This window comes from Phytophthora infestans, genomic scaffold (assembly GCF_000142945.1).
Source record: "Phytophthora infestans T30-4 supercont1.62 genomic scaffold, whole genome shotgun sequence".
In the NCBI taxonomy this organism is placed as follows: domain Eukaryota; phylum Oomycota; class Peronosporomycetes; order Peronosporales; family Peronosporaceae; genus Phytophthora; species Phytophthora infestans.
This window is the reverse complement of record NW_003303697.1, coordinates 43,038-57,835: the sequence shown is the minus strand read 5'-3', so window position 1 is coordinate 57,835 and position 14,798 is coordinate 43,038. Positions and strand designations below refer to the sequence as shown.

Below are 14,798 nucleotides of genomic sequence, written 5' to 3'. Positions count from 1 at the left end.
CACGGCCAGATCTACTTGGACGTTGGGGGCAGTGACGACCTTCCCGTCGGCCAGTCGCACTGACACCGTCCCGTTACCCTTGCTTTCTCTCAAAGCGTCGGACAACTTGTTGCTGTTGCGAGCAACCGTCTGGCGGCGTGCGAAATTCTTTGACGCCCCAGAATCGATCAAGATTCTAAAGGGATGATCGTATCCCCGTACACATCCGTGTACTACGAGCAACCCGCCGCTGCTCTTCGCCGGTTCGAGAGTGCGAAGACTCCCAGGGGCTAAGTCCCCGTGGTACGCGCCACCCGCGCACCCATCACGAAGACTTAGTTCTTCCCTAGTAGGGCGCCCCGCCCCTACTGGTTCCCGGCGTTCCCCTGTCCCCGGGATCCTGGCTTCTGCCAGCGACCCTTGAGGACGGGCTTGGGGAAGGACCGTCTGTGGAGTCTTTCCGCGGGACAGTCGCGCTTGAAGTGGCCCATCTTCCCGCAGCCGAAGCAGCGGATGTCACGCTGTTCGGCGGACCCGAGTTCCATGGGAACTGGTCCGTTGGGGCTTGTTCGACCGGGAGCCGACAAAAAGCTCCCAGGCCATGCTGAGGCCGGCGTACGCGCCTGGTGATGGCTGTACTCTTCTTGAAGAGCCACTTGAATCGCCTCTTCAAGGGTGCTTGACTGCACCCCGAACAGCTGGGTGCGTGCGGGGCCCACTCGAAGGCCGTCCATAACACAGTCATCTTGATGTGTTCGTTGAGTGGGTTTCCCACTAGAGACGCCGTGAGCTCCCGTATCTCTTGCACATACTCGTGCTGTTCGCGCCTCCCTTGTTTACACGAGAGGAAGCGCGAACGCTGGCGGTACTCGCAGTTCGCCGGGAGGAACGCGGCTCGGAGCTGTTCACACAGCTGAGCCCAGGATGTGAAACATCCAGGGGATGTTGCTTCCCGTGTGTACACCCAACTCTTAGCACGGTCGCTAACGTTGGAGAGTGCAAAAGCAACACGCAGTTGCTCGGTCGAGATCAGAGCCGCGTCCATCGCGAGCTCTACTTCTCGGACCCAGAAGTGAAGGTTCTCCCCTTCCTTCCCTTCATACGGCTTAACCTTCAGCCGTATTGGCTTCGGGTGAGGCGGATTTGCTTCCGCCGCCGGAGCCTGCAGGTTTTCCCGCACATGCGCGATGAGGCCCTGCTCGTACGCGTCGAACGCATTGACGCGCTCGAGCTGCTCAGCCGGTGTTGACACCACCAGGCTCTGCAGGGCCTCCATCCCGAAGATGCCAGCCATCTTCCGAACCGACTCGAACTGAGAGTCGTTCATATGGGAGAAGTCGTTCCTATCCATGGCAACAAACTTCGGAGAGGTTCAGGTAGTCTACCCGCGGTGGCGTGGATTGGCTACGAGTGCTACCAGGTGTGACGGGGTCACACAGCACCTTGCGCTAGAGGAAGTTATCTTCCGAGAGTATACAAACTCTCAGTGAACGGCAGTTCACAGGTCCCCTCTTTATTTAAAAGAGAGTGACGTGACCTAAATACGGTAGATTGTAAACGGAGTATATTTATAGGTAGGTTAATTTTGGGTTTAATACAAACTATAAGTTACCTATAGAAATGCAATGTCGTTGACCAATGGTTGGCTTTGAGCGACCTTGGTACTTTGTACCAAATGTCCCGGAGTATGACGTGTCATACTCCTGAAGTGTGAAGTGTCACACTTCATGTAACCAGGGTACACTTAGGGCTACGTACCCCGTTACACCTTTGGAGCAGCATAACCGTATCTCAAGTGTGGATGGTAGTGTAGCGCGAAACCCGTCGATACAATCGACACAAGTGCAGCTGCCAGAATCTACAGCAAGGGCTAGTGAAGAGCCGTTCTCGTGGACTGTACGTGCAGCTGAGGTGCTTTCAAAAAGTGCGCTTCCGAGCTATGAAGCACCGATTTCAAGGCACAAGAAATTCGTCGCAGCTCAAGGCTGCGTGGATCATGCTGGCCGCAGAAGTATCTAAGCTGGGGGGGGTTGGTGGTAAACCCGAAGCAGTGTAAATCAAAGGTAATTCACATCGATGTGCTGACTAACTATACTTCACTTCGTGTACTTAAGCTAACTTGGTATTGCTCGTTGTACTTTGCAAAGGTTAAATACATGCAGAAGCAGTATACTGAGTATCGTGTTGCTCAGCGCGACACTGGCAACAGGACGGAGATCCCATTACGAGAGCCTCCCTGCTATGACACCATGTGCGACGTGTTGATAAATATGATGGGCATGCAAAGCGAGGCATTCTTTTCTAGTGACGCCGGACTAGCAACGAACAGGCGGCATCACTGCTCATATGATAATGGGAACGATGCAGAGGTTTTTGAAAATGCAGGAAATGACAGTTGCGATTCCGATGGACAAGAAGAAGACGAAGAAAGTGAACAGCATGACCGTAGGGAAGCATCATCAAGCGATCGACGTCAAGGCTGGCGAGTCGCACGGCCTCAAAAACGCCACAAAACGTTGACACTAGCAGAGGGTATGCTTCAAGGTCAACTGCTGCAACGCCTGTTGCAGACTCAAACCAAGCTATCTTGCAATCGTTGCACGATCTGAGTCAGAGCGTTCAAACCCAAACAAACATGCTTGTTCAATTGGTTCGTCTGGTCAGTGAGAAGAGTGCGAACCAAGAGCAACAAAACCCGAACAACAATTCAGCTCCTGAAAACTAACTGCGTTTAACAAATTATACTTGCGATTCCATCACGTTTTTGCTTTCCAATTTTACGAAGCATGGTAGTACTCGCGGAGTGGTCGTCAATTTCACTCGCTTCATATTCAGTGCTCTCAACATAAGGTGTAATTCGTGTGGTGTCCCGTAATGCTAGCATTCAATTGTGAAGAACAATAGTTGCCATAACCACTCGCTTCGTCTTCACGATGGTCTTCTCATCCATCACAGTCTGCAAGACACGGAAACGTCCTTTCCAAAGCCCAAATGTACACTCAACAGCCATTCGTGTGCTCGAGTGGAGAAAATTGTAGCGACGCTGCAAAGCATTTAGCTCCCCACCTTCCTCGCGTTCCGCATCTGGAACCATCAGATGAGGGAGCAGCGCGTAACCAGAGTCACCAATAAAGTCAGTGCCAGCAGGAATTATTGAAGTTGCACGTCGCCCAATAATACTGTGTTTCCACGACTTACTATCAGACCATGAACCTGGTCGAATCTCCACGCTCATGAACATGCTGGTAGCTGACACTATTGCTTAAATGTTTAAAGCATGACAACCTTTTCGACAATAAAACCCATCGTAGTCTTCCGGGCGATCAATAGCTAACAGCGATCCGTCGACTGCACCAACAACACCAGGGTATCCGCGCCGTGCTGCGAAACCTGCTTGGAGATCCTCCCAACCTTGATGATCCCTAGGAAATGACACTGCATCACAGGCCGATAAAAATAGCACACGACACACCTCATCTACGATATCCATTACGTAGCTCTTGTTCATGCCCATTGCTGCAACTACTTCTCGGTAATCACCAGGCGATGCAAAGAAATAGAGAGCCGCGGCAATTTTCTTCTCGTAGGAATGTTGCTTTGCTACGCAACCTGCGAACAAGACACCCCGCAGCCTCAATTGCTCTGCTATAGCTAGGAAAGACGCCCTTGAACACCGAAGATTCGTAGAAAACCATTCTTCACAGGCTGCATCTTCCAGCACAGCTTCGAAGTGCAGAACAGTGACTGTGCGTCTCTGCTGGTGCTCACTACCTTCACGACTGCAAGCAGCCAAGGCGGCTACGGTCGCAACGAGTCCTGAGAGAAGAAGAAGGGCTTCTTCGCTGTCCATGCTGCACTGACTGAGTTCTCCAGCTCTCTCCACCTATTTTATGTGGAGAAGATCCTCTCCTGTTGTCTTGTCGAGAGGGGGTTCAATTGGCCAATCAGATCACTTGAAATTTTCTCCAGGTGGGGCATTCTCCAGGTGGAGAGGGCACGCGACCACGCCCTTAGCCTACCTATAAATATACTCAGTTTACAACCTACCTTAAATTGGTCACCTCGCTCCCTTTAGGTAAAAAGGGACCTGTGAGCTGCCGTTCACTGAGAGTTTGTATACTTTCGGAAACCAACTTCCTCTGGCGCAAGGTGCTGTATGATCCCGTCACACTTGGTAGCACTCGTAGTCAATCCACGCCAACGCGGTTAGGCTACCTGAACCCCTCTGAAGTTCGTTGCCATGGATAGGAACGACTTCTCCCATATGAACGACTCTCAGTTCGAATCGGTTCGGGAGATGGCTGGCATCTTCGGGATGGAGGCCCTGCAGAGCCTGGTGGTGTCAACACCGGCTGAGCAGCTCGAGCGCGTCAATGCGTTCGACGCGTACGAGCAGGGCCTCATCGCGCATGTGCGGGAAAACCTGCAGGCTCCGGCGGCGGAAGCAAATCCGCCTCACCCGAAGCCAATACGGCTGAAGGTTAAGCCGTATGAAGGGAAGGAAGGGGAGAACCTTCACTTCTGGGTTCGAGAAGTAGAGCTCGCGATGGACGCGGCTCTGATCTCGACCGATCAGCTTCGTGTTGCTTTTGCACTCTCCAACCTTAGCGGTCGTGCTAAGAGTTGGGTGTACACGCGGGAGGCAACATCGGAATATTTCTGTCCTAAGCTTTTATCGTCCTCATTATTTTTCTTGCTTTTATTAGTGCCTACTATGCCGCGTGGACGATTCAGCACTAAGCTCACAGTACGTGAAAGATTCCATTATTTAAACATTTTGGGACAGTGCAACAGTCATGATGCCGTTTTTAGGTCCGTTCTTGTACATTTCGCTGACAAACTAGAGAGTGTTCGTACTACTTGACCGTAGCATTCCAGGAATATGTCTATGTAGTATTTATTACATGCTCATCGTCTCAAGAAAATGATCTAGGAAGCAAGCTCTATTCCTTCCGACATATAATCTATTCCTGGTAGTGCTTCCGAAATGAAGTACGTAAAGTTCGCCAAGATAAATGTGTGTCGTACAACACGCAGAAGTATACATTAGGTAACAAAGCCAAGTGGTGGATATTTCACTAAATCACTGCTCTGGTTCGCAATAGATCGAGTCTATTATGATTAGCTTGTCTTTTTGAGCAGTAGGTATTGAACCATCAGCTCATCGATGGCGAGCTCTGATGGATAGGTATTGTTCAGTCATCAGTATATTTGCGATTAAAATGTGTCACAAATTAGTTCGCTTCGCTTACTGTCTCACTAAGTCTCCTCAAAATCCTTCTGCGAGTTCGCTGGCGAGAACGACAGCCTCGTTTGGATGTTTTGGTCAGCAGCCAAGCGTGCGTCACGGCGACGACGATAACGTCGCTGGATGGATGCACGTCTTAAGCGCTCTCGCTCCACCTTCGAGGCGTATCGGCCCATCACGGACCGGTAGAATCGGCCATCGTCAGCCCGTAGTGGGTTGGTGTCAGTGTGGAAGTTTGCTAACGTAAAGCACGTTCGAGCAAACGAGTCAAACGACGACTTGCTCCACTTGAACGTGCTGTGCATGATTTTCCACAGGAGGCACACGCGCCCGAAAAAGTTCTCCACTAGCACTCTGTCCGACGAGGCCCGATCATTGCGAGCGAGCTCATCCGACGTCAGCTCGCCGTTGCGTGACTTTTTCTTAGGGTGGACCACTTGCAGCATTGTAGCACCGCCTTGATACCCTTTGTCAGCGAGTATCGCCCACGCTTCTTGGTACAGCTCGGAGCCTTCGCCATTGTCTTCAATGAGCAGCTCTTGATTGCTCTTCTTGACCAGACGCTGATGATCGGTCATGTGATTGGTCATAATGGTGATGTCAGAGACTGATCCGGGCGTGTGATTGGTCAAAAACACTACACGGCCAGGAAAAGCCACAGAAGCTTCAACCTTAAAGCCGTGCAACTTGTGTTTATTGGAAAAGTAATGTTTGGCCTCGCTGAAACTTCACGTCGGTGGTGTATAAGGCGTAGAAGTAGTTTCAAAAGGTGGCACTGTTGGCACGCTGGTTGGCGATCGATGGTGGACGGATAAAAGCCTCGCTAAGAACTGGCGTCACAATTTCCAGCACACGATGCATCATTTTCTCGAACGTGGGAGTCTCGACCCGAAGTCCATGGCGTGCTTCTGCCACGTACCGTAGTGCTTGAGAACGCAGATCAGCACCATGAAAGCATCGTTCGGGGTGGTGACGGATTTGCGTCCGCGCCCGGAAACCCAGCGACTCGTGAGCTCAGGCTCGACATGAGCCCACATCAGATGAAACTCCGTGAGAGTGAAGTTGGTCAGTGTGACCAAAGCGTCTGACCCACCGCGCTCGATATAGCGATCCAAGAGTGATGGGTCAGACTCGGTGCACGCGTCGTTGTCGTCCTCGTCGCTGCCTCGCACTTCGTTGTGGGCGACATCGTCGTGGACTAAGGCGTTGTCCTCGGCGAAACGCCGCAGAAGCTCTGCAGCAGGAATGGGGGTGGCACTTCGAACCATTAGCAGTAGATTTCCGAATGAGACTTCGAAAACTTGCCCAACGCTTCCGTCAGAGCGCTGTCTACCAACCAACAGATTGGTTGGTGACCATTTGATCCAGCAAAGTAGCTGCTGACAATTTGCTGTGTTCAGAAAGTAATACTGAATCTCAAACTATTTGGAAAGTGCTCCATTCAGGGAAGGGGTAACTGGTCATTTTGTGGATAGTTCGTAAAATACACAGTTATACTTTTGAACTGTCCAGAATTGACTTGTTTGTCACAGTAACGCATCAGCTGGTAGGAAACTGGTATTTGGGGTCTATTTTCTAAGCTGGACAGGTATTAAACTATGATATATTTTTGCCCTAATATTCCATAGGATGAGTTTAGGCTTACAGTCGCCGAAAAACGCGCTCATGCCGAATTAGCTCAGCAATCTCGGGGGTTGGACAAGAAGGCGGGCGCTTAGCTCGCGTAACATGAAGGGAAGGGGGGTAGAATTTGGCTTGCAAACTGCACGCTAAGACCTGTGTATTTAAAATGTCAGATCATTAGTTCCCTGCTGATGCTGGACGCTTAGCTCGCTAAATATGAATGAAAAAGGTAACCAGGCAGTCGCGGGGGGCGGTATCCAGGCCATCACCGGTGATTGATATGACGGAAGCGTATCCTGACGGGTATTAATTGTGAATTTGAAAAGAAAAAAGACCACCCGGTTGATGCTGGACGTTTAGCTCGCGTACCATGAAATTATTGTGCGTTCAATTGTAGACTCAAGACACTTCTTTCCTTTTCACTACCGGTACGAGACTGGTTTTCCCTCACATGCTGTATTACTCTACCGAATTGAACATTTACGCTACCAGCCCAGTCCGCTAGTAGTCCTAATTCTGAAAATGTGTAGGTACAAGTATCTGGTAACACTTAACAATTCTATTTACTGCTAGTTTAAGCTCATACTAGTATAATCTATGTATATGACTTCTACGGTCCTTTAAAAAAATTAACAAAAGTTTTTTTTTTTAAGAAAACCTCGTGTGTTTGATTGTTCCATATTCAGTTTCTTACGTATATGATATTAAAAGAGCTAAAAAAATAGTACGTACTGCCCTCAGAAAAGGTACAAAACACCCTTTTGAAGTTTTCAAAAGTAGATTACCTTGGGATTCGAAAAAACAATCTTGACAATGCCGTGTTGCACACGGGGAAGCTCTGGGTTTTCTTACGAAAAACATCCTACCGTAAATATCGGCCCCAGTGCGACATCATTTTTTTGGTCAAAGTCAAGACAAATTTAAAACCTCGCTAAGGTTTTTAAATGACCCCTTTTAATGACATCCGTCCTAAGCAGGCGGCAGATCCTCTTTTAGAGATCTGTCTCTGGACGATGTGCCATCCATAAAAATGGGAACGTCGCACTGGACCCGTTTGTCGCACTGGGGCCGACTTTTACGGTACTTTACCGGTCCGCTAATGAATGGCCCGTTCATTTAACTTGCGATAACTTTAAGGCTGCCGAATAAATGCAGACGGAGCGAGTTTCATGGTAAATCAGAAATAATCAAAATCAAACTTTAAAATATCCTGAAGAAGTAGGAAAAAGAGCTTCGAAAAGCAATCTGATTCATCGAAAACAGCCAATCCAGCTTGACATACAAATCGTCTAGCGATGCATTTTTATCGAGATACAATCTATTGTACTGAGGAAGCGGATAACTGGGCCACAATTTGTATTGCAGAGTTTTTTTAGAGGCACTCCGAGACATGCTCTTATCAATACGTAGGAATTCAGAAGAAGAAAGCCTGTTTCATTGCGTGAATGCAGCACAGATGCGCCGCCAATGCTCTATACGCCGACGCTCTGTGTGGAATGCCTCTGCGACGGTGCACTTCACCTTCATGTACCTGATGCCGAGCATTGCATTTAGCAGAATTATGGTAATAAGTTACCTTACAGAACTCGGCACAGCGCTTGCAGATTCGCTATGACATTGCTGCACAACAACGTGAAGGTTCACCCCGCCATGCACTCTACACTTTTCAGGGATCCTATTTACTAAAAATATATTTTTTTCGTTAGAAAATAATTTACTTATGGTTTGGCCACAATTTGAAAATTTATTTTTGGATTTATGAATTCCTACACGAAATTTATAGTCCTTGTTCGGCAGCCACCAGATTTTCGTTGGCTCTGAGCTGTCTGCAAACTTGTGCCGCCGACTCAAACTCTTTTTAACTCGCACACAGCCCAAACTACCAACTCTCGCAACCTTCGCCATGTCCGACGCTTCCCTGATGCCTTCCCAGCACTCGAGGAGCATGTTTTCCCCAAAGCCATTAATCTAGTAACACGATCAAGTTTTGATGCAGATACTGTAGTATTTATTTGCCACAGTTGCAGCACAAATTATTTATTTGCAGATTTCCGATCTACCATGCAGGTATTTATTCTCATTAAACGACGAAATCCATATAAATTATATTTTGAGCAACCCTGACACTTTCTATAATACCATGTTTTAACAGGCCCCACTGTGGGGCCCCCACATTGTACATGTATAATTCTTGTAGGGTGCTGTCACTGTCCCTTCGAAGTGTTGCAGAGCAGGGCGCCGATCTTTATCTCCACACGACGCCCAACCCGCAAAATCAGCACCGCTGCCTTCCGCGCCAAAGACTGCAACGCAAGCATGAACATTCATCTTGATCTCCGCGCATGAAGAGTGTAGATGCATTGCCGCTGCTCACTTCTTTATAAAAAAAAGCAAACTTTTCTGATTGCACACACTCACAAAAATCAAGTAAAAATCATGACGATTCAACGAAGTACTACAGCCTTTGTCAAAACGAACTCCCTTGGAACACGAACCAATATGTGCCACGTGGCAGGTTAACTGCACCGTTTATCGCTCGTTGCGCAAGCGCGCACCACGACGTTAGGCTAACGGCGGGAACTCGTGGCGGGGTGGCAGCGTTGCCATTCCTTCCGACGCTACCAACCATTTGTCAAGAGCGCTGTGATACAAGGTTCTGGTGCCGGAGACTCGATGGATTAATCAAATGAAGTAAATTTCGATTTGCGCAATGCGTAAAGCAAAAAAGTATGCTCGAAAACTCGAGGGACGTCACTACTCACACTGTCACTGATCTGAAAATTACAAATCCCAAGTATGTTACTGTTTTGAGGCTTTTCCCAGCGAGATCCTTCGCTAGCACCCAAGGTTCATTTCCAATTTTGGAACACCAAGCGCAAAGACGAAGATCTTCGGCTGGAAGTTCCCTTTACCTGCGCTGCGTGGTCGTAACCCCAGCAACAGTTCAAGCATGGCTCAGTTCGACGCGTACCGCGCGAAGATGCAGGCTGCTGGCCTGTCGACAGAGGCTATTAAGGCTTTCGAGTTCTCGTACGACGCCCTTGTGAGCGGCGAGACCGGTATGATCGCCGAGAGCTCCATTAAGCCCGCCGACAACCTGCCGTACCTGGAAAACAAGGCCGACAGCATCCGCGAGTCCGTCAAGGCCGATCCATCCCTGCTTAAGGAGACAGTCGTGCTCAAGCTGAACGGCGGTCTGGGTACCAGCATGGGTCTGGACAAGGCTAAGTCGCTGCTGACCGTCAAGGGCGACGATACCTTTCTGGATGTCATGGCCAAGCAGGTGACGGAGCTGCGCGCCACGCATAAGTCCCACGTGCGCTTTGTCCTCATGAACAGCTTCAGTACGAGCGCTGACACCCTCGAATATCTGCAGAAGTACCCGGAGCTTGTTGAGGACGAGACTCTGGAGTTGTTACAGAACAAGGTGCCGAAGGTGAACGCAGCCACTATGGAGCCGGCCTCGTACCCTCCCAACCCCGCTAAAGAGTGGTGCCCGCCTGGACACGGTGACCTGTACGCGTCGCTTGCCGGCTCGGGCAAGCTGGACAAGCTTGTCGCCGACGGCGTCAAGTATATGTTCGTGTCCAACTCGGACAACCTGGGTGCCACTCTTGACTTGGATCTGCTCACGTACTTCGCGCAGTCTGATAAACCATTCCTCATGGAGTGCTGCGAGCGCACGGAGAACGACAAGAAGGGTGGTCACCTGGCTGAGCGCACCGCCGACGGCCGCCTCATCCTCCGTGAGTCTGCCCAATGCGCTGACGAGGACGAGAAGGAGTTTCAGAACATCGAAAAGCACCGTTACTTCAACACGAACAACCTGTGGATCCGTCTGGACAAGCTCCAAGAGGAGCTGAAGAAGCAGGGTGGCGTCATTCGCCTTCCTATGATCAAGAACTCCAAGACCGTGGACCCCAAGGACTCCAGCTCGACCCCAGTGTTTCAGCTGGAGACCGCTATGGGTGCTGCCATCGAGTGCTTCGACGGTGCTGGTGCTGTGTGCGTCCCTCGTACGCGTTTCGCCCCCGTGAAGAAGTGCGATGACCTGATTCTGCTGCGCTCGGATGCCTACGTCATCACTGAGGACTACCGCCCTGTTATCGCCCCCGAGCGTGAGGGTGTGGCCCCCATTGTGTCTCTGGACTCTAAGAACTTCAAGCTGGTGCAGCAGCTTGAGGCTGCTGTGCGTGGCAACGTGCCGTCGCTGATCAAGTGCGACCGCCTGAAGATTACAGGCAACGTTGGCTTCGCTCCTGGTGTTGTGTTTGAGGGATCCGTGGAGGTCGTGAACAAGAACTCTGAGCAGAAGACGGTGCTGCCTGGTACGTACAAGGACACGACGGTGGATTTGACCGAGCAGAAGGGTCTGGGCAAGCTTAAAGTGTCGACGGTCAAGACATCTCCGTTTCCAGACCAGAAGCCCGGTACTTCGGGTCTGCGTAAGAAGACCAAAACGTTCATGAGCGACAGCTACCTGCAGAACTTCGTGGCTTCCGTGTTCGAGGCTCTACCCGCCAAGGACCTGAACGGTGGCACTCTGGTTGTGTCCGGCGATGGCCGTTACTTCAACAAGGAAGCTATTCAAATTATCACCAAGATGGCTGTGGCTTACGGTGTCGACCGTCTGTGGATCGGAAAGGACGGTCTGCTGAGCACCCCGTGTGTGTCGGCTGTTGTGCGTGAGCGCGAGGGAGGCAGCGTCGCCTTCGGCGCCTTCATTCTGTCGGCGAGTCATAACCCTGGTGGCCCGAACGAGGACTTCGGTATCAAGTACAACTGTGAGAATGGTGGCCCTGCCCCCGAGAAGGTGACGAACGAGGTCTTTGATATGTCGAAGGTGATCACATCGTACAAGATCGCCGCGGACTTCCCCACGGTTGACGTGACCAAGATCGGCACGACCACGGTTGACGCTGACGATGGTAGCCGCACGATCACAATTGAGGTATTTGACTCGGCCGAACACCACGTGGACTTGCTGAAACGCATTTTCGACTTCCACGCCATCAAGAAGTTGGTGTCTCGCTCGGACTTTACGTTCGTGGTCGACGCCATGTCGGGTGTGAATGGTCCGTACGCTCGCCGCGTATTTGTGGAGGAGTTGGGCTGTGACGAAGCGTGTCTGTTGAACGCCACTCCTTTGGAGGACTTCGGCGGAGGCCACGCCGACCCGAACCTGACTTACGCCAAGACCTTAATCAAGGCCATGGGTGTGGACGCCAAGGGCCTGCCCGTGACTGGTCAGGAGCAGGAGCCACCTGCATTCGGTGCTGCCTGGGATGGCGATGCTGACCGTAACATGATACTGGGCGCACGCTTCTTCGTGACGCCTTCGGACTCTCTTGCCATCATCGCTGCTAACTGCACGGTCATTCCGTTCTTTAAGAATGGCCTGCGTGGTGTGGCTCGTTCAATGCCCACCAGCGGTGCCGTAGACCTTGTGGCTAAGAAGCTGGACGTGCCTTTCTTTGAGGTTCCGACTGGCTGGAAGTTCTTCGGCAACCTGATGGACTCGCACGTCGTGTTCGGCAAGGAGGATTACACCCCGTTCATCTGCGGTGAGGAGAGCTTCGGTACAGGCTCGAACCACATCCGCGAGAAGGACGGTATGTGGGCTGTGCTGGCCTGGCTTTCGATCCTGGCCTCAAAGCAGGTGGAGGGTGCCCCGCTTGTGACAGTGGAGGACGTTGTTCGCGACCACTGGAAGAAGTTTGGCCGCAATTATTACTGCCGTTACGATTACGAGAACGTGGACAAGGCCGCTGCCGAAAGTATGTTCGCCGTTATGACCAAATTTGACGGTGTTGTAGGCAAGGAGATCAACGGCTTTAAGGTAGAGAAAGCCGACGAATTCGAGTACGTGGACCCAGTGGATGGTAGTGTGTCATCGCACCAGGGTATCCGTTTCCTGTTCGAGGGAGGCTCGCGTGTCGTGTTTCGCCTGTCGGGCACGGGCGTTGCTGGCGCGACCATCCGTATGTACATTGAGAAGTACGAGGAGCCGACAGGCAACCTGGACCAGAACGCCTCTGAAGGACTGGAGAAGCTGATTGAGGTGGGTCTGAAGCTGTCTGACTTGGAGAAGAAGACCGGTCGCAAGGCCCCTACGGTCATCACGTAGGGGGTCGCGTCTTCTTCGGCTCGGCAAGCAACTTCAGCTGAGCGGTGGTGTTGATAGCATCATCTGCTTTCTATGCCCCTGTGTGCCACACAGTGTGGTGGTTGGACTCGACTCTTGATTCATCTTGCATGTCCCAGTTGCTGCTAGTAGTATGTACTACAGTAGTAGTAAGCACCATCGAGCAGTAGCAAAATTAACAAAAATTTGCAAGGAAACTTGTGCCATGTGTTGATCAATTAAAGTTCTACTGCTGTAGTACTACGAAAATTTACTCGCTTTGTTGCTGATGCGATATTGGTCACGCTTGTTGAGCCTTCTAAACAGCCGAAACTCAGCTGGAAGCTGCGCTTCAGAAAACATTTGCTCTGCAAAGTAGATCCGGCGCACTCGACAACTCGCGTGGAGCTGTACGCTGATCGCATGTGCGTATCGGGCGTTGTAGCAAGTGCGCGATAGCTCGCCCAGGTCCAAGTGCAGTTGGTTCCAGCCGCTGTCCAAGTGTAGCGGCAGCAGGGCAAGTTGAGAATGCACGGCACTACTCTTCTGGAACGTAGAGAAGCGAAAGCGTCTTCTTATGTTGCGATCGTCGGCCACGTGAACCTCCAGCGACACGTGCTGGTCGAGGTTTTTGAGCACCAGAATCAGGTGCCGCAATCGAATATGCAACGCTGATGCCAACAGCGACTCTTGTTGCTGCTCATGTGCACCAAAAGGGATCCGAAGCCAAGTATGCGCAATGTTACCAGCTAAAAGCTCCACGACAGATGACTGCACATCTTCATCGAGCACGCGTCGTATACTTCCACGGTCCTCGCGTCTCGCACAGCTGTAGCGGTCGCGGACTACGGTGGATGCAACAGTGCTGTCATGGTTAGTCCGCGCAGTCGAAAGCTGCCTCTTCCCGCACAAGCACGCACCCGACGCTGTAGAGCAGCGAGATGAAGCCCGACTGATACACCTGCTCCAACATGTACAAGCTATTCACAGATCGTAAGAACTGAGCTTGAAAATCTTGTAACTAAATAAAAAGCGATCGGCTGCCGATTTTTTCTGCTCTTGAAAAAATGAAGTCAAACAAATTGTCGGTATCCAAGCGCCACACCAATTTATACTTATAAACCTATCTAAATTCATACTAACCCCTCTGATAGGCTGTATCTGAAGAAAGATCTCAAATTACAGCGACGGACAGAATGTAACTGCCACGAATGGTTTGAGTTTTTAAGAACAAAAAGGACCTGCACATGATAGAACGGCCATATACAATATTCAGCACTGATTGGATAAACATTTACCATGAAGAATTGCCATAATAATATTATCCTACCATTTGTAAGAAATTGTTTGATTGCGTTTAATTGTGATACCTGATTTGCTGAAACCCAAGTACAGTACTGCACCCCGTTTTCGCGCCCTTGGACCTTTGATAAACTTCCGGATGTCATGATCCTGAATCCAAATGAGCTATAATTTGTAAGCTAAAATCTAGTTTATTTGCAAATCCTATATGGTCCACCCCCGCGAAAACGGGGTGCAGTACTGTATTTGCTGTTCTTTTATGAAGATGTGCACGCTCCTCCCATCCTTGTTTATTGCTCTTATCTTTGGCAATGGCAGTTAATTTGGCGGCAGTTACATTCTGTCCGTCGATGTAGTGTCGACACCAGGCGCGACGTGAGGGCTCAGGCTGAGGCCCTGCGCCGCATAGCCGGAGGCCAGGTTATCCACACATTCGGCCTTAACCTAGAACTTCCCCTGGAATAGTTTCTACACGAGTCCGGTGGAGTAGTCTGAGACCGTTAGTTCTATCCTTACTACCCG

General features: G+C 50.6%; 2 protein-coding genes across 2 annotated transcripts; one reads left to right on the top strand and one right to left on the bottom strand.

Annotated features, from left to right (window-relative positions):
• Positions 1 to 9,800: 9,800 nt before the first annotated feature.
• PITG_18414 (phosphoglucomutase) lies at positions 9,801 to 13,192 on the top strand (the record flags this gene model as incomplete). The annotated part of the gene is made up of 1 exon (XM_002896303.1): positions 9,801 to 13,192. One exon carries the CDS (start codon positions 9,801 to 9,803, stop codon positions 12,975 to 12,977), a length of 3,177 nt encoding a protein of 1,058 aa, XP_002896349.1.
• A 43-nt stretch (positions 13,193 to 13,235) lies between these two features.
• On the bottom strand, positions 13,236 to 13,947 carry PITG_18413 (uncharacterized protein; the record flags this gene model as incomplete). The annotated part of the gene is made up of 3 exons (XM_002896302.1): positions 13,236 to 13,340; positions 13,389 to 13,787; positions 13,891 to 13,947. 3 exons carry the CDS (start codon positions 13,945 to 13,947, stop codon positions 13,236 to 13,238), a joined length of 561 nt encoding a protein of 186 aa, XP_002896348.1.
• Between the last annotated feature and the right edge of the window lie 851 nt (positions 13,948 to 14,798).